This window comes from Oncorhynchus keta, chromosome 7 (genome assembly GCF_023373465.1).
Source record: "Oncorhynchus keta strain PuntledgeMale-10-30-2019 chromosome 7, Oket_V2, whole genome shotgun sequence".
NCBI classification, from domain to species: domain Eukaryota; kingdom Metazoa; phylum Chordata; class Actinopteri; order Salmoniformes; family Salmonidae; genus Oncorhynchus; species Oncorhynchus keta.
Window position 1 is genome coordinate 56,105,843 of NC_068427.1, and position 26,808 is coordinate 56,132,650.

The 26,808-nt window shown below is 46.3% G+C and overlaps 2 protein-coding genes and 1 long non-coding RNA gene across 5 annotated transcripts in view; 1 reads left to right on the top strand and 2 right to left on the bottom strand.

Annotated features, from left to right (window-relative positions):
* The window catches only part of LOC118382050 (collagen alpha-2(VI) chain-like), a 45,121-nt gene extending 38,516 nt beyond the window's left edge, over positions 1 to 6,605 (top strand). Inside the window, exons 25-30 of the mRNA XM_052521834.1 lie at positions 1,577 to 1,729; positions 1,921 to 2,015; positions 2,108 to 2,215; positions 2,387 to 2,639; positions 5,425 to 5,463; positions 5,640 to 6,605. Coding sequence (XP_052377794.1) covers positions 1,577 to 1,729; positions 1,921 to 2,015; positions 2,108 to 2,215; positions 2,387 to 2,639; positions 5,425 to 5,463; positions 5,640 to 6,244 — 1,253 coding nt within the window. The 3' untranslated portion in view covers positions 6,245 to 6,605. The remainder of the gene's footprint in view (positions 1 to 1,576; positions 1,730 to 1,920; positions 2,016 to 2,107; positions 2,216 to 2,386; positions 2,640 to 5,424; positions 5,464 to 5,639) is intronic.
* A 1,297-nt stretch (positions 6,606 to 7,902) lies between these two features.
* Positions 7,903 to 9,392, bottom strand: LOC127931291 (uncharacterized). Of its 2 annotated transcripts, none has more exons than XR_008140626.1 (4): positions 9,119 to 9,392; positions 8,744 to 8,787; positions 8,419 to 8,587; positions 7,903 to 8,256 (listed from the first exon to the last, which is right to left on the bottom strand). It is a non-coding gene; the product is annotated as an uncharacterized LOC127931291 (long non-coding RNA). The 2 variants fall into 2 exon arrangements; XR_008140627.1 differs by lacking the exon at positions 9,119 to 9,392 and adding an exon at positions 8,994 to 9,057.
* Positions 9,393 to 16,807: 7,415 nt separating this feature from the next.
* tmem169b (transmembrane protein 169b) lies at positions 16,808 to 25,433 on the bottom strand. Of its 2 annotated transcripts, XM_052523298.1 has the most exons (4): positions 24,265 to 25,433; positions 23,579 to 23,688; positions 23,252 to 23,547; positions 16,808 to 18,324 (listed from the first exon to the last, which is right to left on the bottom strand). In XM_052523298.1, the coding sequence occupies exons 3-4, from the start codon at positions 23,520 to 23,522 to the stop codon at positions 17,678 to 17,680; spliced, it is 918 nt and encodes a 305-aa protein (XP_052379258.1). In that variant the 5' UTR covers positions 23,523 to 23,547; positions 23,579 to 23,688; positions 24,265 to 25,433; the 3' UTR covers positions 16,808 to 17,677. The 2 variants fall into 2 exon arrangements, with proteins under 2 accessions (XP_052379258.1, XP_035630046.1); XM_035774153.2 differs by having other exon boundaries at positions 23,252 to 23,688; positions 24,265 to 25,430.
* Between the last annotated feature and the right edge of the window lie 1,375 nt (positions 25,434 to 26,808).

Below are 26,808 nucleotides of genomic sequence, written 5' to 3' on the forward strand. Positions count from 1 at the left end.
GGACTGTGATGTCATGTGGTTGTTGTGGTAAGTGATGATGACTTAGGACTGTGATGATGACTTAGGACTGTGATGTCATGTGGTAAGTGATGATGACTTAGGACTGTGATGTCATGTGGTTGTTGTGGTAAGTGATGATGACTTAGGACTGTGATGATGACTTAGGACTGTGATGTCATGTGGTAAGTGATGATGACTTAGGACTGTGATGATGACTTAGGACTGTGATGTCATGTGGTAAGTGATGATGACTTAGGACTGTGATGTCATGTGGTAAGTGATGATGACTTAGGACTGTGATGTCATGTGGTTGTTGTGGTAAGTGATGATGACTTAGGACTGTGATGATGACTTAGGACTGTGATGTCATGTGGTAAGTGATGATGACTTAGGACTGTGATGTCATGTGGTAAGTGATGATGATTTAGAACTGTGATGTCATGTGGTAAGTAATGATGACTTAGGACTGTGATGTCATGTGGTAAGTGATGATGACTTAGGACTGTAATGTCATGTGGTAAGTGATGATGACTTAGGACTGTGATGATGACTTAGGACTGTGATGTCATGTGGTAAGTGGTGATGATTTAGGACTGTGATGTCATGTGGTTGTTTTGGTAAGTGATGATGACTTAGGACTGTGATGATGATTTAGGACTGTGATGTCATGTGGTTGTTGTGGTAAGTGATGATGACTTAGGACTGTGATGTCATGTGGTTGTTGTGGTAAGTGATGATGACTTAGGACTGTGATGATGATTTAGGACTGTGATGTCATGTGGTTGTTGTGGTAAGTGATGATGACTTAGGACTGTGATGTCATGTGGTAAGTGATGATGACTTAGGACTGTGATGACATGTGGTAAGTGGTGATGATTTAGGACTGTGATGTCATGTGGTTGTTTTGGTAAGTGATGATGACTTAGGACTGTGATGTCATGTGGTTGTTGTGGTAAGTGATGATGACTTAGGACTGTGATGTCATGTGGTTGTGGTAAGTGATGAGGACTTAGGACTGTGATGTCATGTGGTAAGTGATGATGACTTAGGACTGTGATGTCATGTGGTTGTTGTGGTAAGTGATGATGACTTAGGACTGTGATGATGACTTAGGACTGTGATGACATGTGGTAAGTGATGATGACTTAGGACTGTGATGTCATGTGGTAAGGGATGATGACTTAGGACTGTGATGTCATGTGGTAAGGGATGATGACTTAGGACTGTGATGTCATGTGGTTGTTGTGGTAAGTGATGATGATTTAGGACTGTGATGTCATGTGGTTGTTGTGGTAAGTGATGATGACTTAGGACTGTGATGTCATGTGGTTGTTGTGGTAAGTGATGATGACTTAGGACTGTGATGTCATGTGGTTGTTGTGGTAAGTGATGATGTTATCCAGGTATGTAGTCTTCTATGTGTAGATACGCCAAATGAAATTTCCCCTCGAGGGACAATGACATTGTATTGAATTGACAGACACATTTTGGTGGCTAGGATATGTATGAAGATTTAAAACCGTGCAAGTTTCCAATGCTGCTCCTAATCCATCCCGGTTCTGTGTTTCCCCTGCAGACTGTGAGAAGAGATGCGGGGCGCTGGACATTGTGTTTGTGATTGACAGCTCAGAGTCAGTGGGTCTGACCAACTTCACCCTGGAGAAGAACTTTGTCATCAACACCATCAACAGGCTGGGATCCATGGCAACACACCCACATTCAGAGACAGGTAAAAGATGACCTCTTTAGGTACAGCCCTTTCTAACTACCTGTGTGACAGACCTGTGCATGGGTCTGCTGAGCTAAAGCCTGAGCAATAAAGTCTCATGGATGATGACTCATCACATCAGCATGGTTCACCATAACACTTCTGGTTCCCATGTACAGAGACATTCTCATAGATCCCTCTTCTCTCCTCAGGAACCAGGGTTGGTGTTGTGCAGTACAGTCACAACGGGACATTCGAGGCCATCCGACTTAACGACTCCAACATAGACTCCATCTCTGCCTTCAAGGTCCGTGTAGCCGGTTCAGTGACTGGTATTACTCCGCAAGCTAATGCTTTTAGCTCAGCGGGCTTTAACAGTCTCCATCTCTGCCTTTGCAGGTGGCTGTGAAGAACCTCCAGTGGATAGCTGGGGGCACCTGGACTCCCTCCGCTCTGAAGTTTGCCTATGACCACCTGATCAGGGACAGCCGGCGGACCAGAGCCAAGGTGTGCTGTGAACCACTTAGCTAGCCTATGATTATGTCTGTTCTTGCCTTATAGTATCTATGGGTCTGAGGCCTGGCTAAATAATCTGTAACATGGTCGATGCTGCCCCCATGTGGATGGGAAAGTGAACTCTGTCTGTCTTGCTGTGGCCTAACACTCCATTCTTAACAGGTGTCTGTCGTGGTCATCACGGACGGACGCTTCGACCCGCGGGATGATGACTCTCTGCTGACCTACCTCTGCAACGACCCCAGCGTGGACGTGAACGCCATCGGGGTCGGGGATATGTTCGGCCGGGAGGGACAGCACGAGAGCCTCGAGTCCATCGCATGCCAGAGGCATGATCGCGTGACGGGGATGACACGTTTCGCTGACCTGGTGGCGGATAACTTTATAGACAGGATGGAGTCGGTGCTCTGCCCCGGTGAGACTATTATTAATATAAATGTATCTCCTAAAGCAAGAGATGGTGTCTTAAGACATGTCAATATTGGCCTCCCGAGTGGCGCAGCGGTCTAACGACACTGCATCGCAATGCTTGAGGCGTCACTACAGACCCAGGTTCGACCTCGGGCTGTGTCGCAGCCGGCCGCGATCGGGAGACCCATGAAGCAGTGCACAATTGGCCCAGTGTCGTCCGGGTTAGGGGAGGGTTTGGCCGCATGTTCTTGTCCCATCGCGCTCTAGTGACTCCTGTGGCGGTCCGGACACATGCACGGAACGGTCGCCAGTTCTACGGTGTATTAGACTGGCTTCTGGACTAAGTGAGCAATGTGTCAAGAAGCAGTGTGACTTGGCAGGGTCGTGTTTCGGAGGATGCAGGGCGTCAACATCCTCGTGTTGTACTGACCTCAGACTGGTGTTGTACTGACCTCAGACTGGTGTTGTACTGACCTCAGACTGGTGTTGTACTGACCTCAGACTGGTGTTGTACTGACCTCAGACTGGTGTTGTACTGACCTCAGACTGGTGTTGTACTGACCTCAGACTGGTGTTGTACTGACCTCAGACTGGTGTTGTACTGACCTCAGACTGGTGTTGTACTGACCTCAGACTGGTGTTGTACTGACCTCAGACTGGTGTTGTACCGACCTCAGACTGGTGTTGTACTGACCTCAGACTGGTGTTGTACTGACCTCAGACTGGTGTTGTACCGACCTCAGACTGGTGTTGTACTGACCTCAGACTGGTGTTGTACTGACCTCAGACTGGTGTTGTACTGACCTCAGACTGGTGTTGTACTGACCTCAGACTGGTGTTGTACTGACCTCAGACTGGTGTTGTACTGACCTCAGACTGGTGTTGTACTGACCTCAGACTGGTGTTGTACTGACTTCAGACTGGTGTTGTACTGACCTCAGACTGGTGTTGTACTGACTTCAGACTGGTGTTGTACTGACCTCAGACTGGTGTTGTACTGACTTCAGACTGGTGTTGTACTGACTGGTGTTGTACTGACCATTGGTGGTGAGCCTCAGACTGGTGTTGTACTGACCATTGGTGGTGAGCCTCAGACTGGTGTTGTACTGACCTCAGACTGGTGTTGTACTGACCATTGGTGGTGAGCCTCAGACTGGTGTTGTACTGACCTAAGACTGGTGTTGTACTGACCTCAGACTGGTGTTGTACTGACTTCAGACTGGTGTTGTACTGACCATTGGTGGTGAGCCTCAGACTGGTGTTGTACTGACCATTGGTGGTGAGCCTCAGACTGGTGTTGTACTGACCTCAGACTGGTGTTGTACTGACCATTGGTGGTGAGCCTCAGACTGGTGTTGTACTGACCTCAGACTGGTGTTGTACTGACCATTGGTGGTGAGCCTCAGACTGGTGTTGTACTGACCTCAGACTGGTGTTGTACTGACCATTGGTGGTGAGCCTCAGACTGGTGTTGTACTGACCTCAGACTGGTGTTGTACTGACTGGTGTTGTATTGACCATTGGTGGTGAGCCTCAGACTGGTGTTGTATTGACCTCAGACTGGTGTTGTACTGACTGGTGTTGTATTGACCATTGGTGGTGAGCCTCAGACTGGGGCTACTAGACTAGAGCAGGACATGATGGATGTCTCAGACAGGACATGATGGGTGTCTCAGACAGGACATGATGGGTGTCTCAGGCAGGACAAGATGGGTGTCTCAGGCAGGACAAGATGGGTGTCTCAGGCAGGACAAGATGGGTGTCTCAGACAGGACAAGATGGGTGTCTCAGACAGGACATGATGGGTGTCTCAGACAGGACATGATGGGTGTCTCAGACAGGACATGATGGGTGTCTCAGACAGGACATGATGGATGTCTCAGACAGGACATGATGGGTGTTTCAGACAGGACATGTTGGGTGTCTCAGACAGGACATGATGGGTGTCTCAGACAGGACATGATGGGTGTTTCAAACAGGACATGTTGGGTGTCTCAGACAGGACATGTTGGATGTCTCAGACAGGACATGTTGAGTGTCTGAGACAGGACATGTTGGATGTCTCAGACAGGACATGTTGGGTGTCTCTGACAGGACATGTTGGGTGTCTCTGACAGGACATGTTGGGTGTCTCTGACAGGACATGTTGGGTGTCTCTGACAGGACATGATGGGTGTCTCTGACAGGACATGATGGGTGTCTCAGACAGGACATGATGGGTGTTTCAGACAGGACATGTTGGGTGTCTCAGACAGGACATGTTGGGTGTCTCAGACAGGACATGTTGGGTGTCTCAGACAGGACATGTTGGGTGTCTCTGACAGGACATGATGGGTGTCTCAGACAGGACATGTTGGGTGTCTCAGACAGGACATGTTGGGTGTCTCTGACAGGACATGATGGGTGTCTCTGACAGGACATGATGGGTGCCTCAGACAGGACATGTTGGGTGTCTCAGACAGGACATGTTGGGTGTCTCTGACAGGACATGTTGGGTGTCTCAGACAGGACATGATGGGTGTTTCAGACAGGACATGATGGGTGTCTCTGACAGGACATGATGGGTGTCTCTGACAGGACATGTTGGGTGTCTCTGACAGGACATGTTGGGTGTCTCAGACAGGACATGTTGGGTGTCTCAGACAGGACATGTTGGGTGTCTCAGACAGGACATGTTGGGTGTCTCTGACAGGACATGTTGGGTGTCTCTGACAGGATGTCTCAGACTCAGTCCGTAATGCCACCACCAATTGTAGGTAGAACCTAACCTTTTTCCATTTCTCTTCTAGAGCCCGTTATTGTTTGCCCTGACTTGCCCTGCGTAACAGGTCAGTATTTACTTGTTACTGTATACTCTATTGTCATTGTACAAGATTAGTCTTTCATCCGAGTTATACTGTCTGGAAAAATACACAATTGGTCAATTTGTACTACATTATACAGTAATGATAAGGTTTCAAACTAAAATATATGACTGAGCGTTCACTGACTTTGCCTTCATCAGAACCAGAGGTGGCACAGTGTATTGACAGACCTGTTGATCTGGTGTTTCTTCTGGACGGTTCTGAACGTCTTGGTTATGAGAACTTCAACCAAGTCCGTGACTTCGTCCAGCACTTGGCGAACCACTTGACGCTGGCGCAGGACAAGAACGATCGCCAGGGAGCCCGCATGGCGCTGCTACAGTACGGAGGAGAAGCTGAGCATCACCTGGCCTTTCACATGACCCACGACCTTCCGTCCATCCTAGAGGGTCTGGCCAGCATGGACTATCATGACATGTCTTCTTCTATGGTGGGGGCGGCCATCTCACACACCGTAGACCACGTCCTGACGCGGCTCAACGTCCGCCAGACCAGACGCCACGCCGAGCTCAACTTCGTCTTCATCACTGACGGCGTCACCGGGATGAAGGGGCTGGACGAGGGGGTCGACGCCATGCGAAACAACCAGGCAGTCTCCACGGTGATCGCCATGGGGACCGACGTGGAACAGGAAGTGTTGGAGAAGCTGGCCTTAAAGGACCAGTACGCCATCTTTAAAGGAACAGACTTCTATGATCTCAACAAACACAGCTTCCTAGATCGGTTCCATAAATGGGTCTGTTAAAGGGGACATTTTGATTTGGACTTTTCACGTTTATGGATTTTCACGGTATTAAAATGATTGAGGTCAAGTTAATGTTGATAATTAATGGATTAGGGTTAGTTTGAGGGTCAGGGTGTAAAGGTCAGGGTGTAAAGGTTGTTTAAGGGTTAGTGTAAGGGTGTACATTTCCCTCATTGAGATCATACATGTCTGCATTGATTTACCATCAAGTGAAACCTCAAGCAAGAGTCAATACAAGATCAGTCACAGGGCTGTTTGTTTGTGTTTCAATGGATTTTGCAGAATATTGTATTAATTACGTACAAACTGGATGTCTTATAAGAATTCATTAAAGAAATGTAAGTAGTGTTCAGCAAACATACCCATATAGAGTGATGGACGGCTGAATCTGTACTGTTTGGGCACCTTCACATTCTTCTCCTTCCTCCTCCTCCTCCCCCTCCTTGTCTTCTACCTCACATCCAAGAAGAACCATGTTTGAACTACAACATCACACCACACACAAGTCAGGTAGAGCTCCCATACAATACTGCAGCAAAGGTACCACTTACCAAGTCGTCCACATCTCCAGTATCGTACAACATTTGTACAACACAGGAGCTGCTGCTACTTCTCTTTTCCTCAGCAGTCAGGAACTGAGGACATAATCAAGCTTCAGCCAGGGTTGATCAGTCACATGAGGACATAATCAAGCTTCAGCCAGGGTTGATCAGTCACACGAGGACATAATCAAGCTCCAGCCAGGGTTGATCAGTCACACGAGGACATAATCAAGCTCCAGCCAGGGTTGATCAGTCACACGAGGACATAATCAAGCTCCAGCCAGGGTTGATCAGTCACACGAGGACATAATCAAGCTCCAGCCAGGGTTGATCAGTCACATGAGGACATAATCAAGCTTAAGCCAGGGTTGATCAGTCACACGAGGACATAATCAAGCTTCAGCCAGGGTTGATCAGTCACATGAGGACATAATCAAGCTTCAGCCAGGGTTGATCAGTCACATGAGGACATAATCAAGCTTCAGCCAGGGTTGATCAATCACATGAGGACATAATCAAGCTTCAGCCAGGGTTGATCAGTCACATGAGGACATAATCAAGCTCAAAGCAGGGTTGATCAGTCACATGAGGACATAATCAAGCTCAAAGCAGGGTTGATCAGTCACATGAGGACATAATCAAACTTCAGTCTGGATGATCAGTCAAATGAGACTAACTGCTAGGATGAAGTTAGGGAACAGCCAGGCTGAAGATAAAGGAACAGCCAGGCTGAAGGTAAAGGAACAGCCAGGCTGAAGCTAAAGGAACAGCCAGGCTGAAGATAAAGGAACAGCCAGGCTGAAGGTAAAGGAACAGCCAGGCTGAAGATAAAGGAACAGCCAGGCTGAAGATAAAGGAACAGCCAGGCTGAAGCTAAAGGAACAGCCAGGCTGAAGATAAAAGAACAGCCAGGCTGAAAATAAAGGAACAGCCAGGCTGAAGATAAAGGAACAGCCAGGCATGAAGTTTAAGGAACAGCCAGGCTGAAGATAAAAGAACAGCCAGGCTGAAGATAAAAGAACAGCCAGGCTGAAGATAAAAGAACAGCCAGGCTGAAGATAAAAGGAACAGCCAGGCTGAAGATAAAGGAACAGCCAGGCTGAAGATAAAGGAACAGCCAGGCTGAAGATAAAGGAACAGCCAGGCTGAAGATAAAGGAACAGCCAGGCTGAAGATAAAAGAACAGCCAGGCTGAAGATAAAAGGACAGCCAGGCTGAAGATAAAAGTACAGCCAGGGTGAAGATAAAGGAACGACTTGGATGAAGATAAAGATACAGCTAAAGGAACAGCTAGACGGAACAGTCTCTGGTACTGAGGGTTGGGGATGTGGTAACTACCTGGAAAAGTCTCTGGTACTGAGGGTTGGGGATGTAGTAACTACCTGGAACAGTCTCTGGTACTGAGGGTTGGGGATGTGGTAACTACCTGGAACAGTCTCTGGTACTGAGGGTTGGGGATGTGGTAACTACCTGGAACAGTCTCTGGTACTGAGGATGTGGTAACTACCTGGAACAGTCTCTGGTACTGAGGGTTGGGGATGTGGTAACCACCTGGAACAGTCTCTGGTACTGGGGATGTGGTAACTACCTGGAACAGTCTCTGGTACTAAGGGTTGGGGATGTGGTAACTACCTGGAACAGTCTCTGGTACTGAGGGTTGGGGATGTGGTAACTACCTGGAACAGTCTCTGGTACTGAGGATGTGGTAACTACCTGGAACAGTCTCTGGTACTGAGGGTTGGGGATGTGGTAACTACCTGGAACAGTCTCTGGTACTGAGGGTTGGGGATGTGGTAACTACCTGGAACAGTCTCTGGTACTGAGGATGTGGTAACTACCTGGAACAGTCTCTGGTACTGAGGGTTGGGGATGTGGTAACCACCTGGAACAGTCTCTGGTACTGGGGATGTGGCCTGGAACAGTCTCTGGTACTAAGGGTTGGGGATGTGGTAACTACCTGGAACAGTCTCTGGTACTGAGGGTTGGGGATGTGGTAACTACCTGGAACAGTCTCTGGTACTGAGGGTTGGGGATGTGGTAACCACCTGGAACAGTCTCTGGTACTGAGGATGTGGTAACTACCTGGAACAGTCTCTGGTACTGAGGGTTGGGGATGTGGTAACCACCTGGAACAGTCTCTGGTACTGGGGATGTGGTAACTACCTGGAACAGTCTCTGGTACTAAGGGTTGGGGATGTGGTAACTACCTGGAACAGTCTCTGGTACTGAGGGTTGGGGATGTGGTAACTACCTGGAACAGTCTCTGGTACTGAGGGTTGAGGATGTGGTAACTACCTGGAACAGTCTCTGGTACTGAGGATGTGGTAACTACCTGGAACAGTCTCTGGTACTGAGGGTTGGGGATGTGGTAACTACCTGGAACAGTCTCTGGTACTTTGGATGTAGTAACTACCTGGAACAGTCTCTGGTACTGAGGGTTGAGGATGTGGTAACTACCTGGAACAGTCTCTGGTACTGAGGGTTGGGTATGTGGTAACCACCTGGAACAGTCTCTGGTACTGAGGGTTGGAGATGTGGTACCTACCTGGAACAGTCTCTGGTACTGAAGATGTGGTAACTACCTGGAACAGTCTCTGGTACTGAGGGTTGAGGATGTGGTAACTACCTGGAACAGTCTCTGGTACTGAGGATGTGGTAACTACCTGGAACAGTCTCTGGTACTGGGGGTCAGGGATGTGGTTGACCTTGAAGAGATCATTAATTCTCTCCATCCTCATCTACCAACATCATGGAGTCAGAGAGTTCACCGCTACCCTTCTTTAACCAGGAAATACAACCATCAAAAACAACTTCTGAAGGCCTTTCCAGGGTGATAACAGTCAGACAGAATACCAGGGATTGTGCAACACAAGTTGAGCAGGGAGGTGCGACACGAAAGTCAGAAATAGCGATTTTTAAAAATACCTTACCTTTGATGATCTTCTTCTGTTGGCACTCACAAATGGTCCTTTTGTTTGATAAAGTCCTTCTTTATATCCATAAAAACTCAGTTTAGCTGGCGCGCTTCAGTCAATAATCCATCCAGTTTCTCTCCATCAAAATGCATACAAAAGGATCCCAAATGGTACTAATAAACTTTTCCAAACAAGTCAAACAACGTTTATAATCAAACCTCAGGTATCCTAATAGGCAAATAAACAATCAAATTTAAGACAGAGAATAGTATGTTCATTACTGGAAATAAATAAGAAAGAACGAGCTTTCCTCCACACGCTTGGAAACACCACAGCCAAAATGGGAGCCACCTAGAAAAACTACAATTTCTGGGTTATTAAAAAAAGAAAAACAGCCTTAAACTCATTCTAAAAACTGTTGGCATCTAGTGGATGCCCTAGGAACTGCAATCTGGGAGGACTTGGCCTTATGATTAAAGTTCTAGCCATTGAAAATAGTAGTAAGCTGAATTCTTTGGGGGGGGTTTGTCCTCAGGGTTTCGCCTGCCATATCAGTTCTGTTATACTCACAGACATAATGTTAACAGTTTTATAAACTTTTGAGTGTTTTCTATCTAAATCTACCAATTATATGCATATCCTAGCGTCTGGGCCTGAGTAGTAGGCAGTTTACTTTGGGCACGCTTTTCATCCGGACGTGAAAATACTGCCCCCTATCCCTAAGACGTTTTAACAATTGACATGAATACTCGATCCTAGCTTTCACCTGGATTCACCTGGTCAGTGTGTCATGGAAAGAGCAGGTGTTCTTAATGTTTTGTAAACTCAGTGTATGTCATGGAAAGAGCAGGTGTTCTTAATGTTTTGTACACTCAGTGTATGTCATGGAAAGAGCAGGTGTTCTTAATGTTTTGTACACTCAGTGTATGTCATGGAAAGAGCAGGTGTTCTTAATGTTTTGTACACTCAGTGTATGTCATGGAAAGAGCAGGTGTTCTTAATGTTTTGTAAACTCAGTGTATGTCATGGAAAGAGCAGGTGTTCTTAATGTTTTGTACACTCAGTGTATGTCATGGAAAGAGCAGGTGTTCTTAATGTTTTGTACACTCAGTGTATGTCATGGAAAGAGCAGGTGTTCTTAATGTTTTGTAAACTCAGTGTATGTCATGGAAAGAGCAGGTGTTCTTAATGTTTTGTACACTCAGTGTATGTCATGGAAAGAGCAGGTGTTCTTAATGTTTTGTACACTCAGTGTATGTCATGGAAAGAGCAGGTGTTCTTAATGTTTTGTAAACTCAGTGTATGTCATGGAAAGAGCAGGTGTTCTTAATGTTTTGTAAACTCAGTGTATGTCATGGAAAGAGCAGGTGTTCTTAATGTTTTGTAAACTCAGTGTATGTCATGGAAAGAGCAGGTGTTCTTAATGTTTTGTAAACTCAGTGTATGTCATGGAAAGAGCAGGTGTTCTTAATGTTTTGTACACTCAGTGTATGTCATGGAAAGAGCAGGTGTTCTTAATGTTTTGTACACTCAGTGTATGTCAGACCCTCATAAATCTAGAGTGTTTAGATAATGGCAGCCATATTGGACAGGGATATACTTTATTTCACTGTATGGACAGATCCCTCTCCCCTTCTATAGTGTCATCCTCCTGTCCATCCTCCCGTCCATCCTCCTGTCCATCCTCCTGTCCATCCTTCTGTCCATCCTTCTGTCTATCCTCCTGTCATCGTTGAGACATCACACAACATCTCTCTCCACGTCATCTTTCTGGCGTGTCTGTGCATCTACCACAACTTCCTGGGACTCTCCTCACATACCTGCAGGGTGCAGGGGTCAGACACAGTCAGTAAGTTCCCAACCAGAGAGTCAGCACCACATTACTGGCTAAATACTCATTCACACTCTCAGTCTTCTGTGGCCTCTTCAGCCAATCACATGGTTCAGTAGCCTGGATCAAATCAAATGTTATTTGTCACCGGCTTCGTGTAGACTAACAGTGAAATGCTAACTCATGGGCCCTTCCCAACAATGCAGAGAGAAAAATAATAACAAGGGGAATAAATCCATAATGAGTAACGATATCCTGGCTATATGCACAGGGTACCAGTACTGAGTCAATGTGCATGGGTATGAGGTAATATCCTGGCTATATGCACAGGGTACCAGTACTGAGTCAATGTCCATGGGTATGAGGTAATAACTTGGTTATATACACAGGGTACCAGTACTGAGTCAATGTCCATGGGTATGAGGTAATAACTTGGTTATATGCACAGGGTACCAGTACTGAGTCAATGTCCATGGGTATGAGGTAATATCTTGGCTATATGCACAGGGTACCAGTACTGAGTCAATGTCCATGGGTATGAGGTAATATCTTGGCTATATGCACAGGGTACCAGTACTGAGTCAATGTCCATGGGTATGAGGTAATAACTTGGTTATATACACAGGGTACCAGTACTGAGTCAATGTGCATGGGTATGAGGTAATAACTTGGTTATATACACAGGGTACCAGTACAGAGTCGACGTGCAGGGGTATGAGGTAATAACTTAGTACTGGTACCCTGTGTATATAACCAAGTTATTACCTCGTACCCCTGCACATTGACTGTCCTTAATTTGTTCAAAACGTTTCTCTCTCTCTCTTTGAGTCAACTACTCACCACATTTTATGCAGTGCAGTGCTAGCTAGCTGTAGGCAGGTCCACCCCTTCCTTCTCTGAAATGAGGCGGGTCCTCCCCTTCCTCCCCTGAAATGAGGATGGTCCTCCCCTTCCTCCTCTGAAATGAGGATGGTCCTCCCCTTCCTCCTCTGAAATGAGGCGGGTCCTCCCCTTCCTCCTCTGAAATGAAGCAGGTCCTCCCCTTCCTCCTCTGAAATGAAGCAGGTCCTCCCCTTCCTCCTCTGAAATGAGGCGGGTCCTCCCCTTCCTCCTCTGAAATGAAGCAGGTCCTCCCCTTCCTCCTCTGAAATGAGGCGGGTCCTCCCCTTCCTCCTTTGACATGAGGCGGGTCCTCCCCTTCCTCCTTTGACATGAGGCGGGTCCTCCCCTTCCTCCTCTGAAATGAGGCGGTTCCTCCCTTTCCTCCTCTGAAATGAGGCGGGTCCTCCCTTTCCTCCTCTGAAATGAGGCGGTTCCTCCCTTTCCTCCTCTGAAATGAGGCGGGTCCTCCCTTTCCTCCTCTGAAATGAAGCAGGTCCTCCCCTTCCTCCTCTGAAATGAGGCGGGTCCTCCCTTTCCTCCTCTGAAATGAAGCAGGTCCTCCCCTTCCTCCTCTGAAATGAAGCAGGTCCTCCCCTTCCTCCTCTGAAATGAGGCGGGTCCTCCCTTTCCTCCTCTGAAATGAAGCAGGTCCTCCCCTTCCTCCTCTGAAATGAAGCTGGTCCTCCCCTTCCTCCTCTGAAATGAAGCAGGTCCTCCCCTTCCTCCTCTGAAATGAAGCAGGTACTCCCCTTCCTCCTCTGAAATGAAGCAGGTCCTCCCCTTCCTCCTCTGAAATGAAGCAGGTCCTCCCCTTCCTCCTCTGAAATGAGGCGGGTCCTCCCCTTCCTCCTCTGAAATGAAGCAGGTCCTCCCCTTCCTCCTCTGAAATGAAGCAGGTCCTCCCCTTCCTCCTCTGAAATGAAGCGGGTCCTCCCCTTCCTCCTCTGAAATGAAGCGGGTCCTCCCCTTCCTCCTCTGAAATGAGGCGGTTCCTCCCTTTCCTCCTCTGAAATGAGGCGGGTCCTCCCTTTCCTCCTCTGAAATGAAGCAGGTCCTCCCCTTCCTCCTCTGAAATGAGGCGGGTCCTCCCCTTCCTCCTCTGAGGATGTAGATACATGACGCATTGTGAATTCCATGATCAGAACTTTACTAAAGCTGCATGAACTGTCAAGTTTAGAAAAGATCTGATGTCTGTGGCGCATTTGAAGATCAGTAATGTGTGTGGCCATCTTGCTACATGGAGTTCTTGGAAAGTCATGCACAGTTTGAGCTATTGTAGGAAGTGACGTTGCAGGCTAGCTCAGTGCTGCCCCCTCTCATCTCAAGTGGAAGGCCAACCAGGGTACTGCAGGCTGCCATTAGCTACTAAATTATTCTCAGAACTTCGTCTGTGTGTGATTTTAAAGTCATCGGTTCAAAGAGATACATCTGGTGAAATAGAAGCAAGGTGCCATGATTATGTTGGGAAAAAATTATATATTTAGTCTATAATGGGGTATCAAAATATTGTAAAATGTAATGTAAACAAAAATTAGCTTTTTGATTGTAATTTAAGGTTAGGGTAAGACATAACGTTAGCAGAGTGGTTAAGGTTAGGTTTAAAATCAGATTTTAAAAAGAGACATTTTAGAAATTGGCAGTGTTTAGCCATAATTATGACTGACCTACCACTGATAACACACCTGATCACCGACAACAATGAGGCCTATAGGGAGGGGGTCAGAGCCCTGGCAGTGTGGTGAGCAAGACAAACGTGAGCAAGACAAAGGAGCTGAGCGTGGCCTACAGGAAATGGAGGGCGGCAAAAGGTACCGGAGCGCCAAGTCGAAGAGGCTCTTACACCCCCAAGCCATGAGACTGCTGAACAATTAATCAAACGCCCACCCGGACTATTGGCATTGATACCCCACCCCCCGCTTTTACAATGCTGCTACTCGCTGTTTGTTATTTATGCATAGTCACTTTACCCCTACAAATGACCTCGACTCAGCATTGGTACCACCTGTATATAGCCTCGTTAGTGGGTTAACTGCCTTGTTCAGGGGCAGAACGACAGTTTTTTACCTTGTCAGCTCGGGGATTCGATCCAGCAACCTTTCGGTTACTAGTCCAACACTCTCACTAGGCTACCTGCCACCCCTGCATAGACACAGGATCTTTCACATATACTGTGCATAAGACATAACCTAAATCCAATATAAAACCAGTCAAATAACAACACAACTATTCAAGAAAAACTATTACATTCCTCAATAAGAAGGTCCTCAATCAATATTTAAATTGCCCAAGTGGCACCAGAACATCCAATTGTAATGTGTTTTGTAGTTGGTTCTAGCAATGAGTTGCTTTAAAACTAAAAGCGGATTTACCTAGTTCGGTGGAGACCCGAGGAAGCTCAAGAGTTAACCAAATGGGTTTCCATGGTCAAGCAGCCGCACACAAGCCTAAGATCACCATTCGCAATGCCAAGCGTCGGCTGGAGTGGCGTAAAGCTCATCGGACTCTGGAGCCGTAGAAACGCTTTATCCTTAGTGATGAATTGCGCTTCACCAGTCCGACGGACGAATCGGGGATTGGCAGATGCGAGAGAACGCTACCTGACCCAATGCATAATGCCAACTGTAAAGTTTGGTGGAGGAGGGAAAATGGTCTGGGGCTGTTTTTCATGGTTCGGGCCCCTTAGTTCCAGTGAAGGGAAATCTTAACGTGACATTCTAGATGATTCTGTGCTTCCAACTTTGTGGCAACAGTTTGTGGGAGGTTTCAGCATGACAATGCCCCAGTGCACAAGGCAAGGTCCATACAGAGCGCAGACTGCGAGCCGGGCCTAATCTCCCAACATCAGTGCCCGACCTCACTAATGCTCATGGCAAAACGGAAGCAAGTCCCTGCAGCAATGTTCCTTCATCTAGTGGAAAGCCTTCCCAGAAGAGTGGAGGCTGTTATAGCAGCAATGTTCCATCATCTAGTGGAAAGCCTTCCCAGAAGAGTGGAGGCTGTTATAGCAGCAATGTTCCAACATCTAGTGGAAAGCCTTCCCAGAAGAGTGGAGGCTGTTATAGCAGCAATGTTCCAACATCTAGTGGAAAGGCCTTCCCAGAGGAGTGGAGGCTGTTATAGCAGCAATGTTCCAACATCTAGTGGAAAGCCTTCCCAGTAGAGTGGAGGCTGTTATAGCAGCAATGTTCCAACATCTAGTGGAAAGCCTTCCCAGAAGAGTGGAGGCTGTTATAGCAGCAATGTTCCAACATCTAGTGGAAAGCCTTCCCAGAAGAGTGGGGGCTGTTATAGCAGCAATGTTCCAACATCTATGGAAAGCCTTCCCAGAAGAGTGGAATGTTATAGTTAAACGAATGTTCCACATCTTGGAAAGCCTTCCCAGAAATAGTGGACTTTTACAGCAGCAATGTTAACATCTAGTGGAAAGCCTTCCCAGAAGAGTGTAGGCTGTTATAGCAGCAAAGGAGGGACCAACTCCATATTAATACCCATAATTTTGGAATGAGATGTTAAACGAACAGGTGTCCACATACTTTTAGCCTTGTAATATACTTTTAGTGTATATACTTTTAGTATTGTAATTTATATGGAATGATAGGTTAAACAAGCAGGGGTCCATGGGATGGTAAACGAGCATGGGTCCAAGGGATGGTAAACAAGCAGGGGTCCATGGGATGTTAAACGAGCAGGGGTCCATGGGATGGTAAACGAGCAGGGGTCCATGGGATGTTAAACGAGCAGGGGTCCATGGGATGGTAAACGAGCAGGGGTCCATGGGATGGTAAACGAGCAGGGGTCCATGGGATGTTAAACGAGCAGGGGTCCATGGGATGTTAAACGAGCAGGGGTCCATGGGATGTTAAACGAGCAGGGGTCCATGGGATGTTAAACGAGCAGGGGTCCATGGGATGGTAAACGAGCAGGGGTCCATGGGATGGTAAACGAGCAGGGGTCCATGGGATGGTAAACGAGCAGGGGTCCATGGGATGGTAAACGAGCAGGGGTCCATGGGATGGTAAACGAGCAGGGGTCCATGGGATGGTAAACCAGCAGGGGTCCATGGGATGTTAAACGAGCAGGGGTCCATGGGATGGTAAACGAGCAGGGGTCCATGGGATGTTAAACGAGCAGGGGTCCATGGGATGTTAAACGAGCAGGGGTCCATGGGATGGTAAACGAGCAGGGGTCCATGGGATGTTAAACGAGCAGGGGTCCATGGGATGGTAAACGAGCAGGGGTCCATGGGATGTTAAACGAGCAGGGGTCCATGGGATGTTAAACGAGCAGGGGTCCATGGGATGTTAAACGAGCCGGAGTCCACAAACTTTTGGTCATGTAGTGGTACCTAATCATCATAAAGATAGAACGATAAAACGCGACAAAATGACCCCACTTTTTAACTGTGAAAATGATTCAGGTTTTATTTCCATACATTTTATCTCATGGTGAGCAACAAACATGATGTGAAGAGTGAGTGAACACCACACACAGGTGAACCTTTATATAGAGAACAGAGGTACTGACCAAAATCCTTTTTAGATCCTTCAAAACTTAATTCTACATTCTTGTCTGCTGAATGAACACCCCAGAGTTCCTTCCACCCTGCCACAGTTTAAAATGTGATCTCTTCAACCCGAAAGAGAGAAAGGTCAAGTATTACTTCATGCGGGTACAGTACATTAGATATAAAAGGTCACTTCCTGCCCGTCCTATCGAGGATTTCAGTGCAACAGTTTTTCAACAGAAATCTATCAATATGTTTGATAGATAGGTCTTGTGTTTGATCCTCCCTACAGTAAACTTTAGGCAGTATTGTAGCGACCCTCATGTTGCAGTATATTTAATTTAAACATATTTGAATAGCCCGTCCGTCCTATGATACAAAACATCCGTTGACAACACTTACAACTAAACTAGCTAGTGGTTGAAATATTCAAATAAATAAGACCATTTTAAACATAACAACATGGTGATTGGCCCAGTAAACACAGAGCTCACTTCAATAACAACCAGTAAGAATGCGAGGTTAGATAAATTAGTAAGAAGTGTAAGTTAAAAACAATAACCGGCTTTTTTGATGGTATCGAAAAATGTGAAAGTATGACAACTATGCCAGTTTGTGTGTTTGTGTCCATGATGCCAGTCCAGGGTTATATTCATTAGTGGGTACACCATTGCAAAAAGTGTTTCTTATTAACGGATAAGTTCAGGTCGTTCTAACCTGTTTTCGACCCGTTTGCTTCCTAGTGAATACAACCCAGTCTCACACAGAGGACGTCTGAGCATCCTCGCCGGGGGCCTTGTTATTCCCTTGCATGCTTCCTGAGAAGTTGTCAGAGTCCAGCAGCTCCACGATACTATATGGAGAACAGTCCTCCAGCCCCAGCTTCCCACAGGCCCAGCCACAAAACCCCTTCTCCAGGTCGCGGACAGACAGCCACCACTCACTAAAGACCCAGGAGACCTGCGCCAGGGTGGAGTACAGAGCCAGGGACAGGGCCATGGGCATGATCAGCATGGGGTAGAAGATGATGAGGAAGGGGCAGATGGTAATCTTGTGCCAGAATGTTCTCTCCTCGTTGTAGACCAGGAACACGTTGTACCAGGTGAGCGTTCCATAGTAAAACGATGTGATGAAGGCGACAAGGAACACCAGGGGAGCACACAATAGGCTCCAGAGGATCACATGGGGGCCCTGAAAGAACCCCAAGCCACAGGAACACTTGGAGCCCTGCCCCCTCTCACACTCGGCGTCCAGACGTTCTTTAGAGAGGGCCATGTCCCGGAGTTCTCTCTCTGTTAGAGTAACGTGGATGTCTACCACCTGACCCTTCTTCTTCCCCCTGGTGATGGTGCCGGTCAAGGTCACATAACGGCTGTCTGGGGGCATGCTCCTGTCGCTCCAGCCTCCTGGAGACAAACAACAACAACAACATTATGACATTAGTAAGCTCCGGCCTCCTGGAGATAAACAACAACAACAACAACATCATGACACTAGTAAGCTCCAGCCTCCTGGAGATAAACAACAACAACAACATTATGACATTAGTAAGCTCCGGCCTCCTGGAGATAAACAACAACAACAACATTATGACATTAGTAAGCTCTGGCCTCCTGGAGATAAACAACAACAACAACATTATGACATTAGTAAGCTCTGGCCTCCTGGAGATAAACAACAACAACAACATTATGACATTAGTAAGCTCCGGCCTCCTGGAGATAAACAACAACAACAACATTATGACACTAGTAAGCTCCAGCCTCCTGGAGATAAACAACAACAACAACATGATGACACTAGTAAGCTCCAGCCTCCTGGAGATAAACAACAACAACAACATTATGACACTAGTAAGCTCCAGCCTCCTGGAGACAAACAACAGCAACATTATGACACTAGGAAGCTCCAGCCTCCTGGAGATAAACAACAGCAACATTATGACACTAGGAAGCTCCAGCCTCCTGGAGACAAACAACAGCAACATTATGACACTAGGAAGCTCCAGCCTCCTGGAGACAAACAACAACAGCAACATGAAGACACTAGTAATCTCCAGCCTCCTGGAGACAAACAACAGCAACATGATGACACTAGTAAGCTCCAGCCTCCTGGAGATAAACAACAACAAGATGACACTAGTAAGCTCCAGACTCCTGGAGATAAACAACAACAACAACATTATGACATTAGTAAGCTCCGGCCTCCTGGAGATAAACAACAACAACAACATTATGACACTAGTAAGCTCCAGCCTCCTGGAGACAAACAACAGCAACATGATGACACTAGTAAGCTCCAGCCTCCTGGAGATAAACAACAACAAGATGACACTAGTAAGCTCCAGCCTCCTGGAGACAAACAACAGCAACATGATGACACTAGTAAGCTCCAGCCTCCTGGAGACAAACAACAGCAACATGATGACACTAGTAAGCTCCAGCCTCCTGGAGATAAACAACAACAACAACATAATGACACTAGTAAGCTCCAGCATCCTGGAGACAAACAACAGCAACATGATGACACTAGTAAGCTCCAACCTCCTGGAGATTAACAACAACATGATGACACTAGTAAGCTCCAGCCTCCTGGAGACAAACAACAGCAACATGATGACACTAGTAAGCGCCAGCCTCCTGGAGATAAACAACAACAACAACATTATGACACTAGTAAGCTCCAGCATCCTGGAGACAAACAACAACATTATGACACTAGTAAGCTCCAGCCTCCTGGAGACAAACAACAACATTATGACACTAGTAAGCTCCAGCCTCCTGGAGACAAACAACAACAACAACATGATGACACGAGTAAGCTCCAGCCTCCTGGAGACAAACAACAACAACAACATGATGACACTAGTAAGCTCCAACCTCCTGGAGACAAACAACAACAACAACATGATGACACGAGTAAGCTCCAGCCTCCTGGAGACAAACAACAACAACAACATGATGACACTAGTAAGCTCCAGCCTCCTGGAGACAAACAACAACAACAACAACATGATGACACTAGTAAGCTCCAGCCTCCTGGAGACAAACAACAACAACATGATGACACTAGTAAGCTCCAGCCTCCTGGAGATAAACAACAACAACATGACACTAGTAAGCTCCAGCCTCCTGAAGACAAACAACAACAACAACATGATGACACTAGTAAGCTCCAGCCTCCTGGAGATAAACAACAACAACAACATGAAGACACTAGTAAGCTCCAGCCTCCTGGAGATAAACAACAACAACAACATGATGACACTAGTAAGCTCCAGCCTCCTGGAGATAAACAACAACAACAACATGATGACACTAGTAAGCTCCAGCCTCCTGGAGACAAACAACAACAACATGATGACACTAGTAAGCTCCAGCCTCCTGGAGATAAACAACAACAACAACAACATGATGACACTAGTAAGCTCCAGCCTCCTGGAGACAAACAACAACAACATGATGACACTAGTAAGCTCCAGCCTCCTGGAGACAAACAACAACATGATGACACTAGTAAGCTCCAGCCTCCTGAAGACAAACAACAACAACAACATGAAGACACTAGTAAGCTCCAGCCTCCTGGAGATAAACAACAACAAGATGACACTAGTAAGCTCCAGCCTCCTGGAGACAAACAACAGCAACATGATGACACTAGTAAGCTCCAGCCTCCTGGAGATAAACAACAACAACAACATAATGACACTAGTAAGCTCCAGCCTCCTGGAGACAAACAACAACATTATGACACTAGTATGCTCCAACCTCCTGGAGACAAACAACAACAACAACATGATGACACGAGTAAGCTCCAGCCTCCTGGAGACAAACAACAACAACAACATGATGACACTAGTAAGCTCCAGCCTCCTGGAGACAAACAACAACAACAACAACATGATGACACTAGTAAGCTCCAGCCTCCTGGAGACAAACAACAACAACATGATGACACTAGTAAGCTCCAGCCTCCTGGAGATAAACAACAACAACATGACACTAGTAAGCTCCAGCCTCCTGAAGACAAACAACAGCAACATGATGACACTAGTAAGCTCCAACCTCCTGGAGATTAACAACAACATGATGACACTAGTAAGCTCCAGCCTCCTGGAGATAAACAACAACAACATGACACTAGTATGCTCCAACCTCCTGGAGACAAACAACAACAACATGATGACACTAGTAAGCTCCAGCCTCCTGGAGATAAACAACAACAACATGACACTAGTATGCTCCAACCTCCTGGAGACAAACAACAACAACAACATGATGACACGAGTAAGCTCCAGCCTCCTGGAGACAAACAACAACAACAACATGATGACACTAGTAAGCTCCAGCCTCCTGGAGACAAACAACAACAACAACAACATGATGACACTAGTATGCTCCAGCCTCCTGAAGACAAACAACAACAACGATGACACTAGTAAGCTCCAGCCTCCTGGAGATAAACAACAACAACATGATGACACTAGTAAGCTCCAGCCTCCTGGAGATAAACAACAACAACATGATGACACTAGTAAGCTCCAGCCTCCTGGAGATAAACAACAACAACATGATGACACTAGTAAGCTCCAGCCTCCTGGAGATAAACAACAACAACAACATTATGACATTAGTAAGCTCCGGCCTCCTGGAGACAAACAACAACAACAACATTATGACACTAGTAAGCTCCGGCCTCCTGGAGACAAACAACAACAACAACATTATGACATTAGTAAGCTCCAGCCTCCTGGAGATAAACAACAACAACAACATTATGACATTAGTAAGCTCCAGCCTCCTGGAGATAAACAACAACAACAACATGATGACACTAGTAAGCTCCAGCCTCCTGGAGATAAACAACAACATGATGACACTAGTAAGCTCCAGCCTCCTGGAGATAAACAACAACAACATGATGACACTAGTAAGCTCCAGCCTCCTGGAGATAAACAACAACAACAACATGATGACACTAGTAAGCTCCAGCCTCCTGAAGACAAACAACATGACACTAGTAAGCTCCAGCCTCCTGGAGATAAACAACAACAACATGATGACACTAGTAAGCGCCAGCCTCCTGGAGATAAACAACAACAACATGACACTAGTAAGCTCCAACCTTCTGGAGACAAACAACAACAACAACAACATGATGACATTAGTAAGCTCCAGCCTCCTGAAGACAAACAACAACAACAACAATGACACTAGTAAGCTCCAGCCTCCTGGAGATAAACAACAACAACATGACACTAGTAAGCTCCAACCTTCTGGAGACAAACAACAACAACAACAACATGATGACATTAGTAAGCTCCAGCCTCCTGAAGACAAACAACAACAACAACAATGACACTAGTAAGCTCCAGCCTCCTGGAGATAAACAACAACAACAACATTATGACATTGGTAAGCTCCAACCTCCTGGAGATAAACAACAACAACATGATGACACTAGTATGCTCCAACCTCCTGGAGATAAACAACAACAACAACATTATGACATTGGTAAGCTCCAACCTCCTGGAGATAAACAACAACAACATGATGACACTAGTATGCTCCAACCTCCTGGAGATAAACAACAACAACAACATTATGACATTAGTAAGCTCCAACCTCCTGGAGATAAACAACAACAACAACATTATGACATTAGTAAGCTCCAACCTCCTGGAGATAAACAACAACAACAACATTATGACATTAGTAAGCTCCAACCTCCTGGAGATAAACAACAACAACATGATGACACTAGTATGCTCCAGCCTCCTGGAGATAAACAACAACAACATGATGACACTAGTAAGCTCCAGCCTCCTGGAGATAAACAACAACAACATGATGACACTAGTAAGCTCCAGCCTCCTGGAGATAAACAACAACAACATGATGACACTAGTAAGCTCCAGCCTCCTGGAGATAAACAACAACAACAACATGATGACACTAGTAAGCTCCAGCCTCCTGGAGATAAACAACAACAACAACATTATGACATTAGTAAGCTCCAGCCTCCTGGAGATAAACAACAACAACAACATGATGACACTAGTAAGCTCCGGCCTCCTGGAGATAAACAACAACAACATTATGACACTAGTAAGCTCCAGCCTCCTGGAGACAAAAAACAACAACAAGATGACACTAGTAAGACAGAATACAAAAACATACACAGCACAGTTCACCAAATAAATTTCAGAATGGCTTGCTATCAGAGGGACGAGGCAGCTAAACATATTGTAGTGGGAACGACATGTCAGATATCTGCTATGTTATGGAAACAACCCAACGATACACCTGTCGTACCACACCACTGATGTCTCACCTTCGCCGGTGGGTGTGTTGAGGAACTTGGCCCCCTCCTCGGTGCTCCTCTCAGCACCTCCCTCCTCTCCCACCTGCTCCTCCCCGGGCCCCCTCTCATTGTCTGAGCGATACACAATGATGGACTCAGGTCTGGGCTCCTTCCTTCTCCTCTTCCTCCGGTTGGCGGAGCCCACCTCTGCGTGATTCCCTGATGCCTCTGACCTCTCCGACTGGAGGGAGATGAGCTGGGGGCTGTTATCCCCACTGGGCTGGGCCTCCGCCTGGGCCATACTGACTGACTAAGGGGAAAGACACCTCTCTAGGCCTTACCTCCTGACTGGGGCACCTCTCTGGGCCTTACCTCCTGACTGGCCTGGGACTAATGATCACTTGGGAAACAATGCTGCCTACATGTGTCCATTCTGTGTGAGAGCAGGTATTCCCAGGAGGAAAGCACTGACAGAATTGTACAAAGGAAAGAAACAGTCAGAATTTTAGGAATGCTTCGAATATATTTCTGCCACTGTAATGCATTCAGTAATAACACTGGGGTTAGGTTACACTTCATGTTACTGCATTATTTAATTGAATACATGTATTTTTCGTATCGATTTATATGCACATTGACAATACCATTGCAAATGTATATAGGCATAGAAAACTACATTTCATATAATTTAATGAATGAATGGGTTGTCCGCGTCGACACCATTTTCTGCAGTGGATCACGTTTACCCTACCAATGTACTAATGTAACCTCACCACGGCTTTGACAACGATGGAGCCGTGAAAACCCACCATTACAACATAAGTACATTTTCAACATGGAGGCCACATTATGCATCAATGCATCAGACAAAAGGTTTACAGTAGATTGTATCAGCATTAAATGGTAGCGGAGAAACGAACGTAAGGGGCAATGTTTTCCATTTAAATCACATCACACCCAGATAGATATCTGTTCTTTTGTCTAAACAAATACCCGCGGCGTGGAAAACGTTTGCATTTACACTCAAAGACAATATGCCTTACCTTAAAATGGTTTACCACCGAAACTGAGGTATAGTAGTTGTGTTATTTTCGTGTGTAGTTATTTTATCCGACACCCCTTCGATAGACGTTGGTTCCACACCACTACGCTGTTCACCGATGTAGGCAGGGTTGCCAGGACCACAACATTTGTATCCCATTGACCGTACAAAACCAGCACAAAAGGACTAAAAATAAACATATTTTTTTTCCACGGGAAGAGAGGAGTTGCCACATTTATACAATAAACAATTATCCCATAATTTTACCGAGCCAATAAAGAAGGAATATCGTAACTTGTAATTACCGACGTAACTTGTAACGCAAAATTTGGTTTACATCAAAATAATAATTATTGCGAACTAAGACATGACTTAATAGACTAATTTGATTATGTCGCAAGAGAAAAGATAATTTACCCTTATTAAACTGCCCAGATAATTTTCTATCAGTGGATGATCGAACTAATTTGACTGCTCTGAATAAGCAATAAGGCATGACGGGGTTCGGTGCTAAGGGCTGTTCTTGACATGACCCAACGTGGAGTGATTAAACAATAAGGCACGAGGACAGCACCATCGCGGAAAGAGATGGGGTGCCTTGTGAGGATCCACTGACAAGTGGCTAATCTGCCTTTGCCATCCGTTCCATTGGCCAGCATACAATCACTGGATAATAAATTGGACGAACTAAAAGCACATATATCCTAGGCAGGCTGGCAGGTTATACACTGTATCTGCATGACAGAACAGCAGCCTCTGGTTAGACAAGGGGTGGCTGTCTATGTATATTTGTAAACAACAGCTGGTGAACGATATCTAAGGAAGTCGAGGTTCTGCTCGCCTGAGGTAAAGTATCTCATGATAAGCTGTAGACCAAGCTATCTACCTAGAGAGTTTTCATCTGTAGTTTTCGTAGCTGTCTACATACCACCACAGACTGATGCTGGCACTAAGACCGCACTCAATGAGCTGTATAGGGCCATAAGCAAACAGGAAGACACTCATCCAGAGGTGGCGCTCCTAGTGGCCAGGGACTTTAATGCAGGCAAACATAAAATCAGTTTTACCAAATGTGCAACCAGAGAGAGAAAAAATCTAGACCACCTTTACTCCACACACACAGAGACGCGTACAAAGCTCTCCCTCACCCTCCATTTGGCAAATCTGAACATAATACCATCCTCCTGCAAATGCTAAGCTACAGGACTGTTTTACACAGACTGGAATATGTTCCGCAATTCTTCTGATGGCATTGAGGAGTACACCACATCAGTCACTGTCTTTATCAATAAGTGCATCGATGATGTCGTCCCCACAGTGACTGTAAGTACATACCCCAACCAGAAGCCATGGATTACAGGCAACATCCTCACTGAGCTAAAGGCAAGAGCTGCCGCTTTCAAGGAGCGGGACTCTAACCCGGAAGCTTCTTAGAAATCCCGCTATGTCCTCCTCCTCCATCAAACAGGCATAGCGTGGGCTAAGATTGAATCATACTACACCGGCTCCGACAAGCGTCGGCTTGCAAACTACTATAGACTACAAAGGGAAGCATAGTTGAGAGCTGCCCAGTGACACAAGCCTGCCAGACGAGCTAAATTTCTTCTATGCTCACTTCAAGGCAAGTAACACTGAAACATGCATGAGAGCATCAGCTGTTCTGGATAACTGTGTGATCAAGCTCTCCGCAACCAATGACCTTTAAACAAGTCAACAATCACAAGGCCGCAGGGCCATACAGATTATCAGGATGTGAACTCCTAGCATTCGCTGACCAAATGGCAAGTGTCTTAACTGACATTTTTAACCTCTCCCTCACTGAGTCTGTAATACCAACTAGTTTCATGCCGACCACCATTAGTGCCTGTGCCCAAGAACACTAAAGTAACCTACCTAAATGACAACCGACATGTAGCACTCACATCTGTAGCCATGAAGTGCTTTGAAAGGCTGGCCATGGCTCACATCAACACCATTATCCCAGAAACCCTAGACCCACTCCAATTTGCATACCGCCCAACAGATCCACAGATGATGCAATCTCTATTGCACTCCACACTGCCCTTTACATTTAAGTCATTTACATTTAAGTCATTTAGCAGACGCTCTTATCCAGAGCGACTTACAAATTGGTGCATACACCTTATGACATCCAGTGGAACAGCCACTTTACAATAGTGCATCTAAATCTTTTTAGGGGGGTGAGAAGGATTACTTACCCTATCCTAGGTATTCCTTGAAGAGGTGGGGTTTCAGGTGTCTCCGGAAGGTGGTGATTGACTCCGCTGTCCTGGCGTCGTGAGGGAGTTTGTTCCACCATTGTGGGGCCAGAGCAGCGAACAGTTTTGACTGGGCTGAGCGGGAACTGTACTTCCTCAGTGGTAGGGAGGCGAGCAGGCCAGAGGTGGATGAACGCAGTGCCCTTGTTTGGGTGTAGGGCCTGATCAGAGCCTGGAGGTACTGAGGTGCCGTTCCCCTCACAGCTCCGTAGGCAAGCACCATGGTCTTGTAGCGGATGCGAGCTTCAACTGGAAGCCAGTGGAGA

Bases quoted from the DNA above. Each gene is read 5' to 3' on its own strand.
- tmem169b (XM_052523298.1), bottom strand. From the start codon at position 23,522: ATGGCCCAGGCGGAGGCCCAGCCCAGTGGGGATAACAGCCCCCAGCTC. The intron at 18,325-23,251 runs GTGAGACATCAG...GTTTGTCTCCAG, and splicing joins CAACACACCCACCGGCGAAG to GAGGCTGGAGCGACAGGAGC.